At 34.1% G+C, this 24,160-nt stretch overlaps 1 protein-coding gene and 1 pseudogene across 1 annotated transcript in view; both read left to right on the forward strand.

Moving 5' to 3' along the window:
• Nucleotides 1–24,160, forward strand: part of FCHO2 (FCH and mu domain containing endocytic adaptor 2) — a 111,175-nt gene that overhangs the window by 21,939 nt on the left and 65,076 nt on the right. Inside the window, exons 3-6 of the mRNA XM_090276373.1 lie at nucleotides 8,078–8,152; nucleotides 11,201–11,342; nucleotides 11,433–11,585; nucleotides 21,472–21,576. Coding sequence (XP_090132499.1) covers nucleotides 8,078–8,152; nucleotides 11,201–11,342; nucleotides 11,433–11,585; nucleotides 21,472–21,576 — 475 coding nt within the window. The remainder of the gene's footprint in view (nucleotides 1–8,077; nucleotides 8,153–11,200; nucleotides 11,343–11,432; nucleotides 11,586–21,471; nucleotides 21,577–24,160) is intronic.
• LOC150008508 (Golgi SNAP receptor complex member 1 pseudogene) lies at nucleotides 12,747–13,300 on the forward strand (annotated as a pseudogene).

Genomic DNA, 24,160 nt, shown 5'->3' on the forward strand with positions numbered 1-24,160 from the left:
GGGAGAAAAGAGAGAGAAACATCAATAATGAGAGCACATCGATTGGTTGCCTCTCTAACGCGCTCAGACCTGGGACTGAACCTGCAACCCAGGGATATGCCCTGACCAGGAATCAAACCAGTGACCTTCTGCTTTGCAGGATGATGCCCAACCAACTGAGCTACACCGGTTAGGGCTGAATTACACTGAATTTTGAATGTTAAGCTACACTGCCATTCCTGATAAAAACCTAACTTGGTGGAGATATATTATCCTTTTTATATATTGGTGAATCAGTTTGTTCCTATTTAGGATTTTTGCATGTATGCTTGTGAGATTGGCCTGAAAATTTCCTTTCTCTGAATGTCTTTGTTAGGTTTTGGCATCAAGGTTTGTTGATCTCATAAAATGAGTTTTTGTATTTTCTTGAAAAATTTGTGGAAGATTATGGTTTTTTTCATATGTGTTTTATAGAATAGCTGGTAAAACCATCTGTGCTTGGAATTGTAGGTGTTAAATTATGTATTTAATTTTTTTAATGATTATAAGATTATTCAGCTATTCCAATTCTGTGAGAAGGTAAGATACATTTTAAAATAACTTTTTCATTTCATCCAGATTTTCAAATTTATTGGCAAAACATTCTTAATATCCTTTTATGAACTTTTTAAATGTCTGCAAGATCTGTATAGATGTCCCCCTTTTCATTCCTGATATTGGTTATTTGTGCCTTCTTTTTTTCATGATGAGTCTTATTTAGTATTTGTTTTTAATAGTTTTTTTAAACAACTAAGTATTAGACTTTTTTTTTACTTTTTGAAAACTATTAAATTTATTGGGGTGACATTGTTTCATATGGATTTGTTGAGTCTTTTTGTATTTTTATTTCATCAACTTCTATTCCTTATTTTCTTTGATTTTGTGTGTATTCAATTTGCTGTTTTTTTTCTAACTTTTTGGGATGGATGCTTAACTTAATGATTTTCAATACTTTTTCTTTTTTGATATATTTGTTTAGGTCTAAAATTTCTCTTGAGCATTGTTTTTATTGCACCTCCTAATTTTGAGGAATGGGACTTTATAATAATGAAATTTAATACGAGTGTATTTTGTTCATTGTGCCTTCTTCCTTGCCTTGTGAGTAATTTAGAAGTATATTTCTTAATATCCAAATATGTATTGATCTTTAAAAGCATATTTTTGCCAAGATTACAAGCTTAATTGCATTGTGATTGAAGAACATACTCTGTATAGTTTGAGTGTTTTGAAATTTGATGACATTTGGTTTATGGACTAGGCTAGAGTCAGTTTTGGTAAGTACCTGCATGTACTTGAAAAACTATTTTGCATTTGTTGGATATAGGGTTCTATATGTATTTATTATGGTAAGTTCCTGAGTTCTGTTATTCATTTCTAATTATCCTCACCAGTGGTTTGTTTTCTTTTTAATTCTGCTTATTTTATCAGTTCCTCAGAGTTGTATTGAAAATCATTTTGATTGTGATTTTTGTATTTATTCATGTAGTTCTATCAATTTTTGCATTATATGTGTAGTTGATGTCATGTTAGTAAGTGGATATAAATTTAGAACTATTACATCTTCAGGTGAATTGAAATTTTTATCATTATGTAATGTTCTCTTAGATCTCTTGAGGTGTTTTTTTGCCTTGAAGTCTACATTTTGGTTATTATAATATCACCAGTTTGCTTTGGGTTAGTGTTTGCATGGTATATTTATTTTTCTTTGCTGTGTCCTTGTGATTTAGATGTGGTTCTTTCTTATTTTTAAAGCCATTTTGACAATCTCAATTTTTAAAAAAAGATTTTATTTATTTATTTTTAGGGAGAGGGTAAGGGAGGGAGAAAAAAGGAGTGAAGCATTAATTAGTTGCCTCTCATATATACCCCAACCTGGGACCTAACCTGTAACATAGGTATGTGCCCTGACTGGGAATCAAACTGGCAACCTTTTTGTTGCTCCGACAAACTGAGCCACACTGGTGGGCCAGGATGACAATCTTTTTATTTTTATTTTTAAGATTTTACTTATTTATTTTTAAAGAGAGGAGAATGGAGGGAGAAACAGAGGAAGAGAAACACTGATGTGTGAGAGAAACATCGATCTGTTGCCTCTCGGATGCCCCCAGCTGGGGACCTGGCCCATAACCCAGACATGTGCCTTGTCCAGGAATCAAACCAGTGACCCGTCAGTTTGTGGGACAACACTTAACCCACTGAGGCACAACAGTCAGGTCTAGGCAGGCAGGCACTCTTTGTCTTTTAATTGGAATATTTAGTTAATTACATTCAGTATAATTACAGATTATTTGGTTTCAAATCTATTGTCAGAGTTTGTCAAACATTTTTTTGTATAGGTCCAGAAAATAAATATTGTAGGCTTTGTGTGCAATCCAATTTCTGTTAGAGCTATTCTGCTGTACTCTTTTCAGTACAAAAGCAGCCATAGTCATCATGTAAACAAATGAACATGGCTGTGTTTTAGTAAAATTTTATTTATAAAAACAAACAATGGGCCAGATTTGGCTGATGGTGCTGTAGTTTGCCAACCCCTGTACTATTTTAGTATTTGTTTTCTGTTTCCAACTTGTTTTATATTTTTTCCTCCTTTCTTGCCTTTTGGCCTATTTTTTAAAAATTCTATTTTCTTCTTTTAGCTTAGTAATACCCTTCTCTACTGTTCTCTTAGTGGTTATCCTAGAGATTATAACATCCTTACTTGACCTGCTAACATCTAATAATAATTGGTATTTTTACCCTCTCCCTGAAAATGCAGGAAGCTTATAACACTACCACATCCTAACGTGTGCCTTATATGCTATTTTTATGTATGTGTGTTACTTTTTACTGTGGTAATTAAAAGTTTTTCATTAAAAAAAACCTTTTATTGTGAAAATATATACCTGCATGACATTTTTGTTCTATATTTAACTTTATTATGGAAAATTTCACATTTAGTAAAAATGGAGAACATACTATAAAACACTAAGTAATGAAATATTGTTTCAACAACTACTAATATTTTGCCAATCTTGTTTAAAGCAATTCTTTAGCATGAAATTATTACTTCCATAAATATTTATGTATGTAGTATCTCTAACAGCTAAGGAATGAAAGAAGAATAATATTATTCATCTATCAAAATTAGTGATAATTTTAAGAAAGTATTTTACTATCGAATCCAGCTGATTTGTTTTCAGGTTGTTATGTATTTATTCTTCTATATTCTTAGTATTTTTGTGTAGTCATTATTTAGATTTATTAAAATTATTTATTTTTTTCCTGATATTTTATCCTGGATCATTTTTCCTATGTTTCAAAAATATCTTTTCATTATTCTCTTTAATCTGGATTTGCTGGTGATGAATTCTTCATTTTTGTTAGTCTGATCATAACTTCATTTAGAAAACTTTTATTATGCTTTTATTATGGTCAATTTCAAACATATAAAACCCATACAAAATTTTGAATTTAATGTAATGAACTCCCGTGTTGCAACCACTGAGATTCAGCAGTCATCAGGTCATGGCCAGTCTTGTTCCATGTATCCCATGTCACTTATTGAATTGTTATGAAGCAAATCTTGGATTCAGAAAAATTATGTTTTATCTATCAGCATTTCATATGTATCTATAGTAGGTAAGGGCTTTTAAAAAAAAACATAGCCACAACATGTTAAAAATTATGTATTAATTCCTTAATATAACCAAGAACCTAGTCAGTGCTTAGTTTTCCTTGATTGTCATACATACACAGAGTACATGTAGTTGATTCTGTCTAAGCAGGATCTCAGCTAAATTTATACATTATATTTGGTTGATATGATTTTTGAATCTCTTAATCTGTAGATCTCACTATCTGATATTTAACTTTTGTTATTGTTGAAGAAACCAGATTATTTTTTCTGTAGAGGGTCACACATCCTGGAGCATGCTAATTGTACCTTTATACTTCTATTCAATATTTTCCTTCCCCCCTATATTTCTCATAAATTGTCATTTAAATCAAGCAGTTTGATCAAAATCAGTTCTGTATTTTGACAAGAATACTTAAGTGGCAGTGTGTGCTTCTATAGGAGGCATATAAAATCTGGTTGTATCTGTTTCGTGATCATAGTCATTGATGATCATCACCTAAATTCATTATTTCCTTAGGGGTTTACTTTCATTTATTTTTTTTTGCTCGGTATAGAATTTTAGTTGGTAGATTTTTAAAAAACTTTTTTTAGAGCACTCTTATGTTACAACAAAATTGAGAGGAAGATACAGAGATTTCCTGTATGCCCCTTTCCCCATACATGCGTAACCTCCTTCATTATCAACATCATGAACCAGAATGCCGTTTTTTTAACCAAGGGTGAACCTTTATTGACACATTATAATTACCAAAAGACCATAGTTTACCTTGGGGTTCAGTCTTAGTATTGTATAGTCTGTGGGTTGGACAAATGTGTAATGAAATATATCCATTATTGTAATGTCATGCAGAGTATTTTGATTGCCCTAAGAATCCTCTGTGCTCTATTTTATTGTTTTCATGGTTTTGCCTTTTCCAGAATATCGTGTAGTTGGAATCATACACTATGTAATAGCCTTTTTAGATTGGCTTCTTTTACTTAGTAATATGTATATAAGGTTCCTCCATATCTTTTCTGGCTTGATAGCTCATTTTGTGTGAATGTATCACATTTTATTCATCCGTTCACCTAATGAAGGACATCTGGATTGCTTCTAAGTTTTGACAGTTATGGATAAAGCTGCAGTAAACATCCATGTGAAGGTTTTTTGTGTGGATATAAGTTTTCAGCTCCTTTGGGTAGATAGCAAGGAACACAATTGCTTTGGGTAGGTGTATGTTTAGTATTACAAGAAACTGCTAAACTGTCTTCCAAAGTGGCTGTGTCATTTTGAATGCCCACCAGCAATGAATGAGAGTTCCTTTTGTTCCACATTTTTGCCAGTATTTGGTGTTGTCAGGATTTCAGACTTTGGCCATTTTAATAGGTATGTAGTGGTATCTTGTTTTAATTTGCATTTCCCTGATGACATATGATGTGGAGCATCTTTCCTATGCTTATATGCCATCTGTATATCTTTTTGGAGAGGTGTCGGTTAAGGTCTTTGGTTCGTTTTTTAAATTAGGCTGTTTTATTATATTTTTTAACTTTTATTCATTTTTATTTTTTAACTTTATTTTTGTTGTTGATACTATTACAGATATCCCCCCCACTTCTGTCCACCTCCCATCAGCCCTGACCCCCACTCCCTCTGGCCATCACCTCACTGTTGTCTGTGTCTATGGGTTATGCACACAGGTTCTTTGGCTGATCCCTTCACCTTCTTTCATCCAGTCACCCCCTTCCTTCTTCTCCCCACTGACAGCTGTCAGTCTGTTCAGTGTAGCCATGCCTCTGTTTCTATTTTGTTCTCAGTTTATTTTGTTCATTTGATTTCACATATAAGTGAGATCATATGGTATTTGTTTTTGTCTGCCTGGCTTATTTCACTTAGCGTAATAATTGCCAGATCCATTCATGCTGTCGCAAAAGGTAAGACTTCCTTCCTTCTTTGAACAGCAGAGTATTAGGCTGTTTTCATATTGTTGAGTTTTGAGAGTTCTTTGTATATTTGGGATAACAGTTTTTTTTCTAGGTCTGTCTTTTGTAAATAGTTTCTCTCAGTCTGTGACTTGCCTTCTCATTTTCTTTCACAGAGTAGAAGTTTACATTTTAATGAAGTCCAGCTTAAGAGTGATTCCTTTCACAGATTGTGTCTTTGGCGTTGTATCTAAAAAGACTATACCCAAGGTTAGCTAGGTTTTCTCCTGTGTTATCTTCTAAATTTTACAGTATTGCAGTTTTCTTTACTGTCTTTGATTTTCAGCAGTTTTACTATGGTATGACTAGGTGTAGATATCTTTATTTATCCTCTTAAGGTTTGTTGGACTTCTTGGAGTTGTGATTTTCATGTCCTTTGTCAATTTTGGAAAATACTCCATTTTTAACTCTGTAGATAGTTCTTCTGACACACTTGTTTTCTTTTCACATACATTAGAATTTTTTGCTTTTTCCTTTGTCCTTTATTTCTCTTCTGTTTTGCATTCTTTTGTCTCTTTGAACTTTATTCCAGGAAATTCTTTTCACCTCTAGTTTACTAATTCTCACTGCAGTGCATTGAATCCTTTGAGATACGAACTTTTTTATTCAGATACAGAATTTGTATCTTTTTTCCAAATTTGCTGTGTTTTCCTCCACTTTAAAAATGATTTCTAGTTCTCTTTGGAAACTCTTGATTTAATCTACTATTTCCTTGAACATAATACATAAACTCATAAGGTATGAGTTTTATAATCTCATCTTTTGGAACATTGCTAATTTGTTCCTGTTGTTTTTTGTTTATCATGTCTTGTCGTCTTATGTGCCTGATGGCTTTATGAATGTGTACAAGACATAACATATAAGGATCCAGTATCAGGGTTTGAAAAGATAGGGGTTGCAGTCCCTTTGAGGGGTCGTCTATTTATGGGTCATCCTTACTCTTGGAGTCTCATCTTAAAAGGGCATGGGATTTCCCATGCTTCCCACCTTTGGCAGGTCTGGATCTATAATTTTGTCTCCCTTACCCTGTGAAGCTGTTAAAAGCTCTGTTCCACTTCTGTGTCTTAGCTGCCTCTTCTTGATGTCCCCAAGGGAAAAGCTGCCCTACATATCTGACTCACTTCTCTGGGTATTCTTCTCTGGGATCTTGGCCTATTGATTCTTAACTGCCTCTTCAGTTCTCGGATGCCCTTTAGTCACACACCCCTCTCCCCCCATGCTTTTCTGGTTGTCCTCATTGGGAGGTTTTTGTACCAGTTCACTATTACTGGAAATTGAACAACCTTTTCTTGCTGTTAAGACTTACCCATTGAGATATTACTATTTCTTTCTATATGAATTTTTTAGATTATCAGAGTACTACCGTTGTAATATATTATATTAAAAAGATGAAAAAATTTTAAAGGAGCAGAAAAAGTCACAATGCCAGTAGTGAGTGGCATATACTATTAATAGTTCCTTTTTATTAGAGGGGGTTATAGGCCTGGGTTAGGGGAAGAGTTTGGAGATAAGCTGAGTGTGGATAATCTGAGTTTGAGGTGATTAGGCTATCTGAGTAGAGTTGTGCTTGAGGCAGTTAAACATGAAGCGAACCAGCCAAGAGCAGTGTGGAGATCTGGATTTGGACATTAAAAGTAATGTTAGCTGAACCTATCAATGGAAGGCCGTTGGTGGCTGTAGACTGTTCCACTGCTAAGGGTGACACCCACAGATTGAGAAGTGAGAGGGTAATTAAGGAAAGGTAAGATAGAATTTAAGTTTTATAGTGTGAAGAAGGCCAGGGCAGCCTCATATTTTGTATATGTAGGCTCTGTGTTTACAGGAAAAAAAATTTTTATCTCATACTTAAAGGCTTTGGTTGATAATCGCTTTTGAATTCTAAAATCCTATTAAGGTAAATAGCATGTAGTTATAAATGAAACAGTATTCTAGTGTGAAATACTTACTAGTATTTTAGATCTAATCACAAAATAGATTAAGCCCTGAAGTTCAGGATTTCAGACTTGCTAATAATTCATATTTAGTATTGTGCAAAAGACTATTATCATCTCTTATTTATTAAATGTGTATAATAATGAAATCACAATGTTGAAGAATAATCAAACTATATTAAGTATACGAAGGAAGTATGAAATGTAAATGACTTTTACACTGAATCAGTTTATAGAGAGAGCAAGAATACAAGAAGCAACACTCTTGTGTTTTCTTTTTAAATAATCATTGGTACTAAAAATAAAAAAAGAGTAGTGACTTCATTTAAGTTTTTTGGTGATATGTTATTTTAATTCTATACCAGACTAGTTCTTTAAGTAGATGTGCGCAAAGGCCATTTAAAGATAGGCCAGAAATTCATGACCACATAACTGCTTATTTTTATTTGGAGTTATGTTTTTGTTTTTACAGTTTTAATTGTATTTTGATAACTTGGCTGTGTGATTGGTTATTAAACAAGAGATATTGTAACATGGAAATTTGATTTTACAGAGCTACAATAGAAGAGGCATACTCCAGGTCAATGACAAAACTAGCAAAATCTGCAAGCAATTATTCACAACTTGGGTGAGTTAATTTCTTTGGCAAACTCTTTCAGTGTTGATTTAGGCACAGTTCTTTAGAACATTAGGCTTTGTTGAGCATATAATAGTTCATTAATGTAAACTAAGTAATAATGTACTTATTTAAAATGTGTCTGTGACTATATTCTTGACTTGATTGAAAATGTAATTGAACTTGCTGAATTACTTAATGCAGTCAAAGCATGTGAAGCTTCATCCACCCCTCCTTTAATAAATGACATAGTCATTCAGTAGTGTAATTTGGAGATTATAAATGTTTCATGTAATGCATGTTATTCTAGTTTTCTGTAGGTTCATTTAAATGCTGCTGAACAGTGATATTTAAAAACTCACTTAAAATAAACTATTGAAATAGTTTATTTTAATAGTAAACCATTAATAAATGCATAATAAATAATGCATTTAAATTCACTAAAAATGTCTCATGGTTTTAATAGACTATCAAGTCTTTTTTAAGGATTCGTGCATTCTTTGGAAAATAAATACTAATAATAAGAATGTATTTAAAATGAGATGTGCTGATAGCCATAACAACTCTGGGAAAATAATTATATAATTTGAACCATAACAACTATGGAAGGAATACTTAATCTGATTTAATTATCAAAAATTTGGGGAGAGGTTATATTTTATCTTAGATGTGAAAATAATTTGTCTAACACATAAAGATTTTTATAGTGATATTTAGTAAGATTCCTCTTTTAATGGGTTTCTGATGACTCTGAATCCCCCTAAATTTTACGTAAAATTTTGTGTATGTATTATCAACTCATTTCTGATGAAGGTCTGTACTAGCTACCAGATTGACATGGTTTTGTGATTCAAAAAACTGATTACGAGTGACTGTTTTATGAAAGTATTCTCTAGTGTCGAGTGAGTTTAAATGAAAGTCTTTCTACTTTGTGGCTTGGATAAAGAGGAGTTCGACTCTCAGTTCATTCACAGGGCAATGACACTGTCCATTGTATAAGTGCGGACAGCCATAGCTAAGAGAACATTTTGTAGCTATGTACACTGGCTGGGAAGGATGGGGAGCTCTCACATTTTTCATGTAGAGGGGAGCAGGAACTGGTAGTTGGTTACTTTTGTTTTTTTCCTTTCAGTTCTTTTCCAGTTCTTTCCCCTCCACTCCCTCGATATAACTTCCTTTTTTACTTTTTCCATCTCTCTTCACTTTTCTGGTACCCTCCTATTTTTGGAGCTTCCATTTAAACATGCCTCTTCTAAAACATAATTTCTTCTTTATTCACCATAGTGGAAGGGTCAGAAAGTAATGAGAATAGCAAATTGGCTATTTAAAAAAAAAAAAATTTATTTTTAGAGTGGGGAAGGGAGGGAGAAAGAAAGGGAGAGAAACATCGAGGTGTGAGAGAAACATCGATCATTTGCCTCTTGCAAGGCCAGCAACCCAGGCTTGTGTCCTGACTGAGGATCAAACCAGCGACCTTTTTCACTTTGTGGGGTGGTGCCCAACCAACTGAGCCACACTGATCAGGGCTGGCCATGGTTTTATTGTAGGAAATTCTAATTTTAATCACCAGGTGGGAGATAGAAAAAACATGGATTGACTTCAGCTGTGTTTCCTGATAATAAAGTTATTGACAACATTTCTGTCTTTGGAATGTATGCTTTTCATAAACAATAGGCAATGGTTTATTTTTTTGTGTCAACGTCATCAAGATTATAAAGATTTTAAATACTAATGTTTTTGTTTACTGGTGCATGTTTAGGCAGGAAATTGAATTTTACCTTTCTATATTTAGTTGCAATTAAACATATTTTGGATTTGTCAGTTTTCTTTCGTAGTGTTTATTATACATACATGTGTATTACTTGACTAGACTAAACTTGTATATATCAAACTTTTGTAAATGAAATGATTTTTGAAATTCTTTAAAGAAATCTATTAAAACATTTATATTGGACCATTTTCACTGTAAAGAATCCTTTGGTAAAGGGACACTCCTCTCTTATCTGCTTTGTGAAGTCTAGGCTATTATGTATCAGGTTTACATGAAGTGATGATGTACAAGTCTTCTAGTGCTGTAGTGAGTGGATACATTATTAAAGTGTGAACTGAAATCTATAATCAGAAAAATCCTAAGTATTTTAATAATCCTCTTTGAATTTCTTTAATATTGCTTAAAATGAGCATTGTTAGCTTTCCTGCTGGGTAGGAAATGTAGTAATTGGCATAGAGTACATATTAGGATAAGTAAATTCTTTCTCTGTTCTTTTGACTTAGTGATTATTGCTGCTATTTGTTTTCTCTTAGAAGTTTTGTCATAGAACAAAGCAAGTACTGTTGAAAATATTTTAGGAAATACCTGAGGAAAGCATAGAATAAAATTATTCTTAGATTATTCTCTTTTAACCAAATTAGTTTAAATTAATCATTGGCATCCTGACTACTATCTACGCTATTATAATATAATAAGTAATTCTTGGAAGTATTTGAACCTGCTGAAAATATTAAATCTTCAATATTGAGGAAAGGTGGTAGGAAGTATGTCATGCATCCTGTTCCATGTAGTAGAAGCGGGGGACTCTCTTAGTGTTTGTGGAAGTACACAGATAGATAAAATTGTAATGCCTCCAAAAGGTTTTAGATAACAGTTTTAAAATAATTCTGTATAATCACTAATGATGAGGGCACTTAAAAAGATCATGTGCAAATTTTAACTTTTATATGTTTAAATTTAAAGGAACTTTTATTATTGATGAAGCGTTTTACATGGAGACAGTGATTAGAAAGCTTCTGATACAAGTTAAAATAGCCAAATCAACTCAGAAAATAATATAATTAAGTGAAGGCACTGGCCAGACATGTGATAAGTAGTTCACCTATTTCTTTATACCTGAGGTCCAGAAATGTTTTATTTAATTAACCAAAGATTTAAAAAGTAAGGTCAGTTTGTCAGTCATTCTTAATTTTAATTTCATCTTTTGCTGAATTAAAATGGCTGAATATAACATTATTAATTACACTGGTTCTATTTTAGTAAATTATTTTTTTGTTTTTTTCCCTTAGAACATTTGCACCAGTGTGGGATGTGTTCAAAACTTCTACAGAGAAGTTAGCTAATTGTCACTTGGATCTTGTTAGAAAATTACAAGAATTAATAAAGGAAGTTCAGAAGTATGGAGAAGAACAAGTGAAGTCTCATAAAAAGGTACCACTTTTTCTTGTTAAAGGATTGATTGGTCAGATACTGAGTGTTTTACAGTATCATCATTTTGATGAATTATTTCATACCAAACAGACTAAAGAAGAAGTTGCAGGAACTCTGGAAGCTGTTCAAACCATTCAGAGCATAACTCAGGCCCTCCAGAAATCCAAGGAAAATTACAATGCCAAGTGTGTAGAACAGGAACGTTTGAAAAAGGAAGGAGCTACGCAACGAGAAATAGAAAAGGTAATTATAATAAAAATGATTCTTCTGTGGTTTCAAAGCACTGTCATATCAAGAGTGCATTTAATCTTTAAACACTCAAGAATAATCTCATATTTGAGATGACACTGTGCCTCTGAGTGTTAGTGATATGCCTGAGTGAAACAGAAATAGGTTTGCAAAATATGTTGTATATGCTAAATAAATTAGAATATACATAAAAGGGAATTGTTTCTTTTTCTCAGTGACACTTTACATGATATATTTTTAATATAATTGATGAGATACTGTTTGGAATAAGATTTAACAGTGAGGTAAAAAATATTTGAAGTGAGACTTTGGTATGTTTAGAAAGGTATAGATACTTGAAGATAAGCTTTAGATATAGGTTGTGGTCAATTTATTGCTGACTTTGAGCACATTTATGTAGTATTGTGGTAAACCACAACCCTTTCCCCATTTGTGTTTTAATTGAAAGTAGGTTTTTCCCCCTTTCAAAACAGTTGAACCATTCATTTATTTGATGTGGTATAGTTTCTATTAGGAATTAACTGTAGGGAGTGATAATTTTGAAAATTTTATGTAAAGTATTTGAAATACCCAGTGAAAAAGAAAATCAAATTGTACCTATATTACAATTATAATAATTATAAAAGGGTGCATGCATGGGCAGAAATGAGAAGAGGACATAGAAAAGTAAAAACAGTTGATGGAATTAGGTATAATATTTTTCCTTTAATGTTTGTGCAATAAATAAAAATTGGGAGGGGGAGAAAAATGAAGCATAGTAAGTTTACAGTTTAAAATCACCCTCCATTCCAGACATAAAAATTATGAATAAAATATAAAAAGGGAAAACAAATTACAAGGTCTAAAAAGAATATTACCTCTGTGAACCAGAAATGGAACAGAAACCTGAAGTGGCACGTAGAGATTGATTATTCAGGCTTGTTGGACTCAAGGTCCTAAGTTAGGCAGTTAGGATTTTGGCTTTTGTGTGGTAAAGGGAACTGAATGTTCCTTACTTAAGATAATGGCAAAGACCAGCAATTACAGGGAAGATCTCAGGAAACAGGCTGGACAGCTGGAAAATAAACTTGACCTGAAACTTGTGCCCAAGTTGGAAGACATGACAGGTATAGCTCTGACACGACACCCCTTTTAAATGGATTAAGCCAAGACAGAATGCTTGAAACAATGGCAGTTGAGAATGAACAGCTTTTGGCAAGGCTTACAGGCGTGAGATAAAATGGCAGATTATACCAACAGTGTGGGTGTTTCCTCCTTGAATGCAGCACTGATGCATCTATTACAGTGACAGAGAGACTTACATTGCAGGATTATACACATGAATTCTATAAAGTCAATGCAAACTTTATGGACATACAGGAAAGGGAGATCTTGCGGGATCAGTACTAAAGGATATTAAATCATTTAAAGTGGGTTTGGAGTAAACAACAGAAGAACTGAATTGTTTTTGAAAGAATATGAACACCTTTGAAACTCACATCGACTAATAGACGAGACAGTAAGCATTGCTATGGCAACAAAAGGAAATATGACTTTACAGAGAGGAATGTTGAAATCAATTCAGAGCAAAATGAACACTGGCCAATCATTTTCCTGCTGTGAATAGCATGATCCAGTGAATCAACCTTAGGAAGCAGCTAGATTCACTAATTCTGGGTGGTGGTATTGTTGTCTGTACCATCCTATTGCTGCTGTATGCTTTGCATTGATGGGACATCTCTAGAACTCTTGACAGCTACCACTTTCAGACCCTGATCTGGAATAGGAAAGGAAGGAGAAAGAGACTGTTTTGATAATTAGCCTGATCAGCAGGATTAATTCAAGACTGATAGTGATGGACTCTGTGACATTGTTAGGTTGAGCCAAAGCCACAGTTTTTCTGTACTGTTTTTCTAACATACACTTCCATCTGTTTTTAGTTCTAATAAAAGTAAGGAAAAAGATAATCACAAGGGAGCCCCACTCACTGTATAAAGCTATAGATATGGAAGGAGAAAGGCTCTTGGGCTGCTGACTAGGACTAAAGCTTTATTGGAAGTTGGGGGTTTTGGGGTACAGTTCTGACTGAATCAAGCCAAGAAACCAATTCATGACTATTTTGGTCATATCCCCACTATTTTGCTGGGTAATTAAAAGCTGCTTTTGTAAGACTGGTACTAAACTGGGGCCTTGGAGGGCTGGCAGGAGATAACCTGAAAACTGCTGGATTACAATGGGTGAGCATAAAGGATAGACCCTAACACAGTGCTAGGAGATACCATTTACATGTATTCTGTGGAGTTGTCAGACAGTATTCATGGAGAGAGAAGGGGGAAAAAAAGAAGCCTCCCATTTGGAACGAGCAAACAGCCAAAATTCTGGAGAACATCTAAGAAATTTAATACTAAGACAGACACCAATAAACTTAACAGTTGGAGTAAGAACTCACTCCAGATGAAATTTAAATTTATAGAATAGCTGAACAAAAACATTTCTATTGACATTCAAAGAGGTAAATGAATATAAACTTAAAGAAGATTAAGAAACTAAAAGAGGTATGACACAGGATCTAATAGGTAGAAAGCCAGCTAATTAGAAAAGTTAGAACTGAAAAATATGGTTATTGAAATAAAAAGAAGAAAAGGAATAGAGAAGGCATACATTGAACTTGATATAGTCAAAAAGAGAATTGGAAAATAGTACCGAGGGAACCCACCCAAAACATAATACAGATAAAGGTTACAGATAAAGGTTACAAACATTCACTTTATATGAATTTCAGAAGGAAAAAATGGAAGGAGTGGTGGGCAGGTAGTATTGGGTTGGCCAAAAAGTTCATTTGTTTTTTTCTATTAAGTTGGCTATAGTAGCACTTAGTTGTCTTTAACTTCATTCAAAAAAATTTTGTTAGATTGTATTCTGACGGCTGTCACATCAGTGTGCATTTTTAAAAAACTTATTGGAATTGGTGAACTTTTGTGTAGCCATTTTAATATTAAAGAAAATACGTGACATTTTTGGTATCTTATGCTTTATTTCAAGAAAGGTAAAAAACACAACTGAAACAAAAAAGATTTGTGCAGCTTATGGTGAGGTGCTATCACTGACCTAAGCGTGTCAAAAGTGGTTTGCGAAGTTTCAGGCTGGAGATTTCTGGCTAGACAATGCTCCACAATCAAGTAGACCAGTTGAAATTCATAGCGTTCAAATCGGGACATTAATTGAGGACAATCAACATTATACCACGCAGGACAGAGCTGACATACTCAAAATATCCAAATCATTGAAGTTATTGGTGAAAATAAAAATTGTGTCTTTTATGTAAAAAACTAAATGGACTTTTTTGACCAACTCAATATTTGAATTTAACAGCTGAGGATTTTTCAGAGTTGAAGAAATTCAAAAGTCCTCAGATTTAAAGTACATTTTTGGTATTAAGTGTGTTAAAGATAAATTCAGGCCTGGATGCGAGAGAAATAGAGATTATTAAAAGTTACCAGGTAACTGTATTTTTTTCCTCACATCTCTGAAATCATAATGCATCTTCAGTTAATGGTATCACATAAGCACTTAAAGTGTTCCAGCATTCACATCTTAGGGGTCCAGAAGAAGAGAAAGAACAAGAAATTGGAAATCTATTTGAAAAAAATAATGAAAGAAAACTTCCCTAATATGGTGAAGGAAATAGACATGCAAGTCCAGGAAGCACAGAGAGTCCCAAACAAGATGGATGAGAATCACTCCAAGACACATTATAATTAAAATGCAGAAGGTTAAAGATAAAGAGAGAATCTTAAAAGCAGCAAAAGAAAAGAAGTTAGTTACCTACAGGGGAGTTCCCATAAGACTGTCAGTTGATTTCTCTAAAGAAACTTTACAGGCTAGAATGGACTGGCAAGAAATACTCAAAGTCATGAAAAGCAGGGACCTACAGCTAAGATTGCTCTACCCAGCAAAACTGTCATTTAGAATCAAAGGGCAGATAAAGATCGTCCCAGACAAGAAAAAACTAAAGGAGCTCATCACCACCAAGCCATTATTATATAAAATGTGAGAAAAAGAAGGGCAAAACTATGAACAATAAAATGGCAATAAATACAAATCTATCAACAATTGAATCTAATAAACTAAGCAAACAAGAAGAACAGAGACAGAACCATGAATATGAAGAGGGTTTTGATGGTTGTCAGGTGGGAGGGGGTTATGAGGGAAAGGATTAAGAAGTACAAATAGTTACAGTATAGATGAGATATGTAAGATACAGTATAGGAAATGGAGTAGCCGAAGAACTTTTACACATGACCCATGAACACACATGACCCATGAACATGAACGGTGTGGGGATTGCCTGAGGGAGTAGGGGCTGCTGGGTTGAGGGGGGCAAAAAGAGGAAAATTGAGACCACTGTAATAGAATAATCAAAATATAATTTAAAAAAATGTAGACGTCTCTAATTACCTTTTAAATTTGTCTCTACATCCTTTTATGTAACTCCAGTTTTCTTTAAATTTGTTTTATCATTATTTAAAACACCTTGTGAGTCAACAAAAATATATTTTTTTTTAACTTTACTTTTTTTCTTACCAAGTACTTCTTTTGCCAGTTTTCCAAGATGCTTCTTTAAGTTGGTATATAATTTCCTTAAGATTCTGGAATATTTTTACCTTGGAAGAGTGACAACTGATCTAAAATATGAAAGTTAGAACTTAAAAAGGGTAGCTTTTTCTTCATGCTTCCAAATAAGATAAAGGAAAAATTACATTTTCTGTTATCAGAAAGTATGATCCAGAAGACTTATGTGTTCAGAATTCTCTGTTAGATCTAGCTCTTACCCTCTGAGATGAAGACAGTAATTTCATGGTCAGAAATAGTGAGCAATTAAGTTTGTATGCTGAGTTGAATGGCTAGACCAAGATTATGCTGACAATATTGTTGGGGGGGAAAGTTGTAAAATATGCTGGCTTAAAATTTTAAAATTAATATTTCTACCCTTCTTGACTCAGTAAAGATTTGAGTACCAAAACTAGTTAGAATTCTAGAGACTATTTGAGTATAGGAAGAGGAAATGATGCTTCCGAAACTTCCTCCCATCTTTTAAGGTCCTATAATTTTAAGTGTAATGAATAATGTTGTGAAATAATTACTTTGTTTATATTCTAGAGAGATGTTAATAGGTCTTCTAAAAGGAGTGCAATTTCTCCAGGCAGTCATCTTTATTTCTACTAGATTATAAATTCCTTTTGAATCAGAAACCATCATTGTGTTGTCCACAACAAAACAGATCTAATTGACTTGGAAAAATAATTATTATAGCAAGATGTTTGAAATTTCCTGTTTATAAATATTATAAAAATTGAGTTTATTTTAAATATAGGCTGTAGACTTTCTTGCCTTTTTTCAGTAGTTTTTTCAAATATTTTTCTGATTGTTAGATTATGAGTGGTAATTTGTGTGCAGTAGTAAATGTTGTACTTCTTACTCTGTGTCTATCATGTTATGTGCTAGATGTTATGAAGGTTATTAAAAGCTAAGTATATATTATCTCCTCCTGTATTCAAGCAGCTTTCTTTTTGGGGGAACCAAGAAATATTGAATAGTGCAGAACAAGAGGTTAGAGACAGGTTTTAATGTAGGTTAGAAGGGGAGATATCTTATTTTGTACAGATGTGTAAAAATAAGACTTATAAAAAGAAATTAGGAAAGAGTCCATGAAATAAATTACTTTTAAAAATATTGACACAGCCTTTATAGTTATATTTTAGGGGAATTTTCTGTTTTTAAGAGTTTTCCTTCTAATTGCTGTATCTCTGGGAGTGATCGCACAACTCATGTCTTTATCAATAGCTGACACACAAATTATTAGGCAGCAGAGAGAAAGAGTAGGTGTTAAGATGAGTAAGAAGAAAAGAAGGAGTTGCCAGTGAGATTATGTCATTTTGCTAGGCTGTGTCATTAAAAATCACTCCATGGACTATAGGTTATACAGCCTGAAAATTTAGGTAGTTGGAAGAAGAAACTAAAATCTCTTGGCATTAAAAAAAAAAAAAAAAAAAAATTCAAAAGGAAATCTTGATTTCCATGCCATTAAAATTCTTTCTAAATTAAATTCTAATAAACTTGGCTATCTGGGTTTCCTATGAAGGTACATAGTAAGCTTTTAATATTTATCTAATTGTTATATGTTTCAATAGGGTCAGGATGTTAGAGGAAGGTATAGTAATGGCAGTAGTATAAAATAACGTCAAATGGCCAGATATTGGGGAAAGAATTTTAAAAAATCCATAGGAGCAAACTAGAAAATTATTATAGTCACTTACTTTAGAGATGGAGAGTTCAGTACAACTCTTCGCTATAACAACTGCAAAATGAAATATGTTCCTGATTATATTTCTTTTAGAAACCATAATAATAGCAGATACCATTTGTTTTGTAACAACAGTGGGGAACACAATTTTCGTTGAGTTAGATCTGACACTTATTTTTGACTAACTTTTGGCATCTGAATCCAAAAATGATGCGTTTTTCTCTGTCACGTCAACTTTTTAAGGTATAGGATACCCTCCTTTTGTCCCCCAAATCATACAAAATGTACATACAAAGGAAAATAAAGAAAAAATTACCTGAATATACTGTTTATTTAGAGTATTTTATTCATATAAAGGCTATATATTGTTACTGTAAGTCAAATTGTGTACAAGTAGTAAAGTTCTGCTACCAAACTTACATATTAAGGTATTTTTATCTTTTCAAACGACAAGCTAAGAAAATACCAAAATGAGATACTTGAAACAGTCTCCTTCAGTTGGCAAAGCTTTAACAAATTGCTTCATGAGACCCAGTTTTATGTGCAGAGGTGGCAATATAATGTTCTTTCTGTCAACAAGTGGCTCATGTAGAATGTTTGGCTCACCAAGTTTAAGGTCAGATCTTGGAGGCCAGTTTGACTCCACCCAGTGCTTCTCACAAGCTCTGCTGTCCCACATACACAGAAAACAGGGATCCTTGGTGTATCCGCGTTGCTGACCCAGAAGGAAGCAGACCATTTTAAGTTCAACATAGATGATTCAGTTGTGCTTGTGATATTGCAACAGATCAATGGCTCTCTTTATGTCTTCATATTCTTCACAAAAACAAACTGAATGGCCAGTTGGCATTGCACCAAATAAATTACCATTGTGGAGGAGGACACACTTCAAGCTCCACTTTGAGCTATTGATGAACGGTCGCCATTCAACTGCGTTCTAGATTGGAATTCCCAATTCCTCCATTAAACCGTGTATGTTATGGCAATACACAAAGCCATCGTCACTTTGAAAGTACTGCAGAAATGCACTTTCTCGATTGAAAGTGGGATACCTTTGCTCCTTTTTCAAGCAAGTTTTTCTCGTGCAGTCTTGATGCTAGGAGTTCTGAAGCCTTTTTGGATAGTCCCAAATCTCGTGCCAAATCATTCAACTAATGCTGATCAAATCCCTTACGAACTGAGTCATCTTCAATTTCAAAATCTTCATTGTTGCTGTCACTTAGTTCTTCACCATACTCCTGTTTTTGAAAGAGGGTAGTTCAATGAAAACTGGCACTGGGATTTCAGCTGAATGAGGCACTGGACGTATCGCTGATGGTAGACTAGGGTACTCTATTTTACATTTAATTTTTTTGTTATATCCTGACGTTTTCACTATAGAAAAGTAACAGTCACTTGAATGATCTCTGGGCTCTCGCCAAACCATAGGTGGTATACCAAATGGCAATTTATCACGTGTTCCCTTGGTCCATATCCGTAAACTCAACACACTGCTTGCACACCAAGTTTTACTTTAAAATGTTTAGAATAGGCTTGCCTGACAAATGTGCTGATGTTTGTCCTTTGACTGGGAATGGCGAAACTGCCACAGATAGAACAAAATGAATCAGGGTTGTTTAGACACTTACGATGAGAAATAGCAGAGGCAGACATGATCTGAAGGAAAGGAAATAAGTACGTATGTAAATTAAAAAATAAATTCTGCTAACTCCTTTTATACAGACAGAACTTGGACTACATTTTGGAATATGATTCACTATATAGAGCAGCACACAATCTCTCACCACACTGTCTCATGTGTAACTGAATAGCCTAGTCAAGTATGAACCTGTCACTGGTCTCCAAGGTCGTCCCCTACCCCTTCCCACTCGAGGGAGGTTTGTCTCGGCCAATAGGAGAATGCTAGTGCTTCCCCTCTATCTAGGCTCGATCCAGCCTAGAGTGGTCGCATTAACATAAGCTGTACAGAAAAAACTTGACGTGACAGAAGAAAACGTAACTGCAGTTTTGAAATCAGCGTGCCTATTTAAGTCTAAAACAGCTGAAAAATCAAACTCAACAGGAATTATGTTAAAAATTGTTCCCCTGTGTTAGATGCTAGATCCTTCCCCAAGCATTTTACCTAAAGTGCTCTTAATCACTGCCAACGCCCTAAAAAATAGGTGGTTATTGTTCCCATTTTAGGAATGAGAGAACTATGTAAAGCTCAAACACAAGGTCAGATTGAATCCTGTTTCTTCTGACTCCAAAACCAGTTTTCTTTATAGTACATGATAAAATGGCATTCTATATGCTTTACAAGAAGGCAGGAAAGCACAGAACACATATATTTAATATAATATGTACACTTAGATTTTAGAATGAGTATACTGTAGTTACCTTTTTAGAGAGTAGGAGTCTGTGCTCTTGCCAATCCCAAACTTCCAGGTAATCCCAACTTTCTAATTCTTATTCTTAGACCTCTAAAGGTAGAGATAATTATATTTTGGTTCTGATTGGCTTTATACGAACTGTATTTTCAAGCTTTACTTAATCCTTCGTGGCTCTTACCAATACTTTTTACTCATGTAGTTATTACCTGTTGCATCCTCTACAATCATGGTTGGAAATTTTTTTCATTCTCCAGAAGCTCCCAACCCTATTCTGCTCTTCTTTACTCTCAGCAGACCATCTTTTATTTCATGAAGAAAATGAAGATCTTTGTCTTGAAATCCTATAGCTTCTTTTTTTAACCTTTAAACTTCAACATCTCTCCCTCTTCAAACTTCCTTTGTCCAAATTGATCTGTCTTTTGAGAACAGTCAGGTTTCTTGTTAGCCAATTTATAAGTTATACACAGTTTTCCCCTTTCCTGAATGTCTGTCCTCCACAGAATATCTTTACTTCTGTGGCTTTGTTACTTTCTATCAATTTCTAGGTGTTTATGTAGAAGTTATTCTTTTATGAAGTCATTGAGGAGAAGATTTCTATATACTTTATCTTCATATTCTTCACTGTTCGATATGGAATGTTTTTATTGAATAAGTAACTTTGAATTAGATCTGTAATAATACAGTAAAAATTTAAAAAAATAGAAATCTTGAAAAAATAGGCTGTGATTAAAATCAAATTTGTAGATTTGTTGGAGCATAATGGAAACTGAGATATCAAGGAAAACTGATATTCTCAACTTGAGCTAGCTTTATAGTTATTAATCAGACTCAGTGGGACACGTTTATGTTGTCAGGGGAGGAAGACTCACACTTGTAGAAAGAAGTGTCAAGCATTTTCTAATGGTGTTGTCACATTTTTTGTTCATTTAAATTTTAGTTGCACTGTGTCATAGTGTGTTTATATGATCTTGGTTTGGGTTATAGAAAAGAGAGAATTTAACTTTTTAAAGCACATACTATTGCAGAGAATCTGCACTTCTGCATTATTGTGTGACTAACAAAAAATATTACTAAGGAGCACTTGAAAAAAGATACTAAATCACTTTATGTCATGTTGAACTCAGCATAGTCCTCATTTCTTAAAGTGCATTAAATTGTTATTTCATATTTACATCAAGAAAGAAGAAAGGTCATTTTGTAACAAAATATTTTTGTTTTGTTACAGGCAGCGGTTAAATCTAAGAAAGCTACAGATACTTATAAACTCTATGTGGAAAAATATGCATTAGGAAAAGCTGATTTTGAACAGAAAATGACAGAAACAGCTCAGGTTGGTATTTTTAAGTCTTTAAATCTACAACAGGATATTTATGTTTACTGGTTAAATACAATTTTTCTGTTATAATTTTTTAAACCTTTTTAAATGTTAAAATGCACAACCTCAATGTTTTAATAATGCTATTTTTAAAATACACATTTTGTTTTGGAGATGAGGACCAAGATTCAATAATTATAATATAATGGATCATTCAGATAGACCAGAAGAGGCTGTTTAAAGAGAGTTGGGGAAAATGAGGACATTGGTAAATGTTAAGACAAAAAGTGGAAATGACTCAGTGTTGAGCGTACAGTAGTTAACAAGACAGTCAAAACTCCCTGCTTTCATAGAACTTCCATTTTAGTCAGAGAAGACAGATAATAAAAAATGTATGTCTTCCATAAGCGTGGGATAATTATATTCAATTTGATGTTCTTAGAGCCTTAATTAAAGGCCTAGGTTTAAGGTGAGTGCCTTTTATGAATCATTCCTAAAACTTCTTCCCTACCTTCTTTTTGTTTTGTTTTTTTTTTCCTTGCAGTACCTTTTCGCAGTCTAATGTACCATCAATTCTTTTTATTGTATTAGTCAGGATAGGTTGGGTATGCTGAGGTGAGAAAGAACCCCCAAATCTCAGTGGCTTACAACAAATAGCAAGGGTTTATTTGTTATGCTACTTGTTCATCCTGGGTCAGCCACATCAGCTTCACTGTGGTACTGAGGCTGCTGGGGAACCTCTTCTTAGAACATTATTCTCAGTCATCATGTCTGAGGGAGCTAGGAACATGGTGAAACACACGGGCTCTTCTACCCATCTTTTAAAATCCTCATCCAAGGATATGTTTACTGATATTAAAGAGAAGGGAATGGAGGGAGAGAGACAGGAAGAGAAACATTGATGCAAGAGAGAAATAATCAATCAGTTGTCCCTCGTATACATATACGCCCCTACCGGGGAGCGAACCTACAACCTAGGCATGTGCCCTGACTGGGAATTAAACCCACAACCTTTTGGTTTACAGGACCACCCTCCAACCCCAGCTAAGCCACACCGGCCAGTGTTACCCATATTTTCCATCATCTGACTTCCCCCATAAAAATATAAGTTCTAGGAGAGCAGGGATTGATTTGTTTACTGGTATTTCTTCAGCACTTAAAACAGTCCTCAGATCATGGTAGGTATTTAGGAAGTGTTGCAAGAAGGAGTTATGAATCTGTTTGGACTTTATGGAGTCTTCTCACTGGAAGTGGTGAAGGATTCACATCTCCCAAACCAGAAGGCTTGTGTGGTTGTGTGTAGGTTACATGCATCCATCTTTACAAACCATGTTGTGGGCACTGTGCTAGATGTTGGATGTATACTGTATCTATGTAATAAAACAAGTATCTTCCTGTTCTAGGAATAGAGAGGAGGGGAGGCAGACATTAAATATGTGCCTAAATAAAAGTTATAAATTATTATAGTGTTATAAGGGAATAGAACAAGCTTCCATGAGGTAAAATAATAGGAGTGACCTGATTTGGATTAGGGAGTTAAGAAAGGCATTTTTGGAGAAATGACATTTAAAGTTGAGACTTAAAGAATGAGTCAGAGACTCATTCCAGGACCAGAGTATTCCAGGCATTGGGGGACCATAGGTATAAAGACCCAGAGATGAAAAAGAGCTGTCATGTTAAATGTAGTAAAAAATACTTACAACACTGAGTAAGGAAAGATGATGGTAAGGCATGAGGTTAAAGAAAAGAGAGGCAATGACCAGGCTTTAATAAGGGTTTAGGTTTTCTTCTAAGAGTAGTTTGAAGATCCTGAAAGATAGTATGCAAGCATGTGACATGATCTGGTCTGCATTTTAAAAGATAATTCTGGTAGTTTTGTGAAGAATAGGTTATAGCGAGGCCAGAGGAGAATCAAGAGTCCATTTTGGAAGGCAGTTAGAGAGGTGAGAAGGCTGAGAGCCAATATGGCAGCCTTGAAGAAGGAGAGAAGTGAATGCATTTAGAGATGGCAGGAGTGGTGTGGATGGAAGGATGCTAGAGATCAAGATCTCTTCTAGGCTTTGGCTTAATAGGCTATATGGATAAGAGATGAATGGGAAAGACTGGATGTAGAACTATTAGTTTGAGGAGTCATATTGGGACCAGATGTTCAGTTTTGAATAGCCTATACCTAAGTGGAGACAACAAATGGACAGTTTTGGAGGATCTGAGTAAGCTGGACTAAACAATGTTCACAGTACCCATAATTCTGGCTTCCAAAAGCTCCAAAAATCAAAAGCTTTTTTTCTATAATTCATTTCTCAGCAAAACTTGACTTAAACTGATGTGAGACTATTTATAGTCTTTATTTATATTGCTTAGACTAAATGTACATGTTTTCCTGTAGAAATATTAATGTTTTTGGTAAATAGATGCTACTGCAGATCCTGCTGGTAGTATTATAAAATATATGGTAATAAAACCATATTATCTTTATTTAAAAATCCAAAATATTGAATTCCAAAACACCTGGTCCCAGAATAAAGAATTGTGAGTCAGTATGAAATAGGGGCTTGCTAGCACACAAAACCAAATGACATTGCCTTTGGACAGAGTGTGG

Source organism: Furipterus horrens, unplaced genomic scaffold, assembly GCF_987537825.1.
Source record: "Furipterus horrens unplaced genomic scaffold, mFurHor1.1.pri manual_scaffold_5, whole genome shotgun sequence".
In the NCBI taxonomy this organism is placed as follows: domain Eukaryota; kingdom Metazoa; phylum Chordata; class Mammalia; order Chiroptera; family Furipteridae; genus Furipterus; species Furipterus horrens.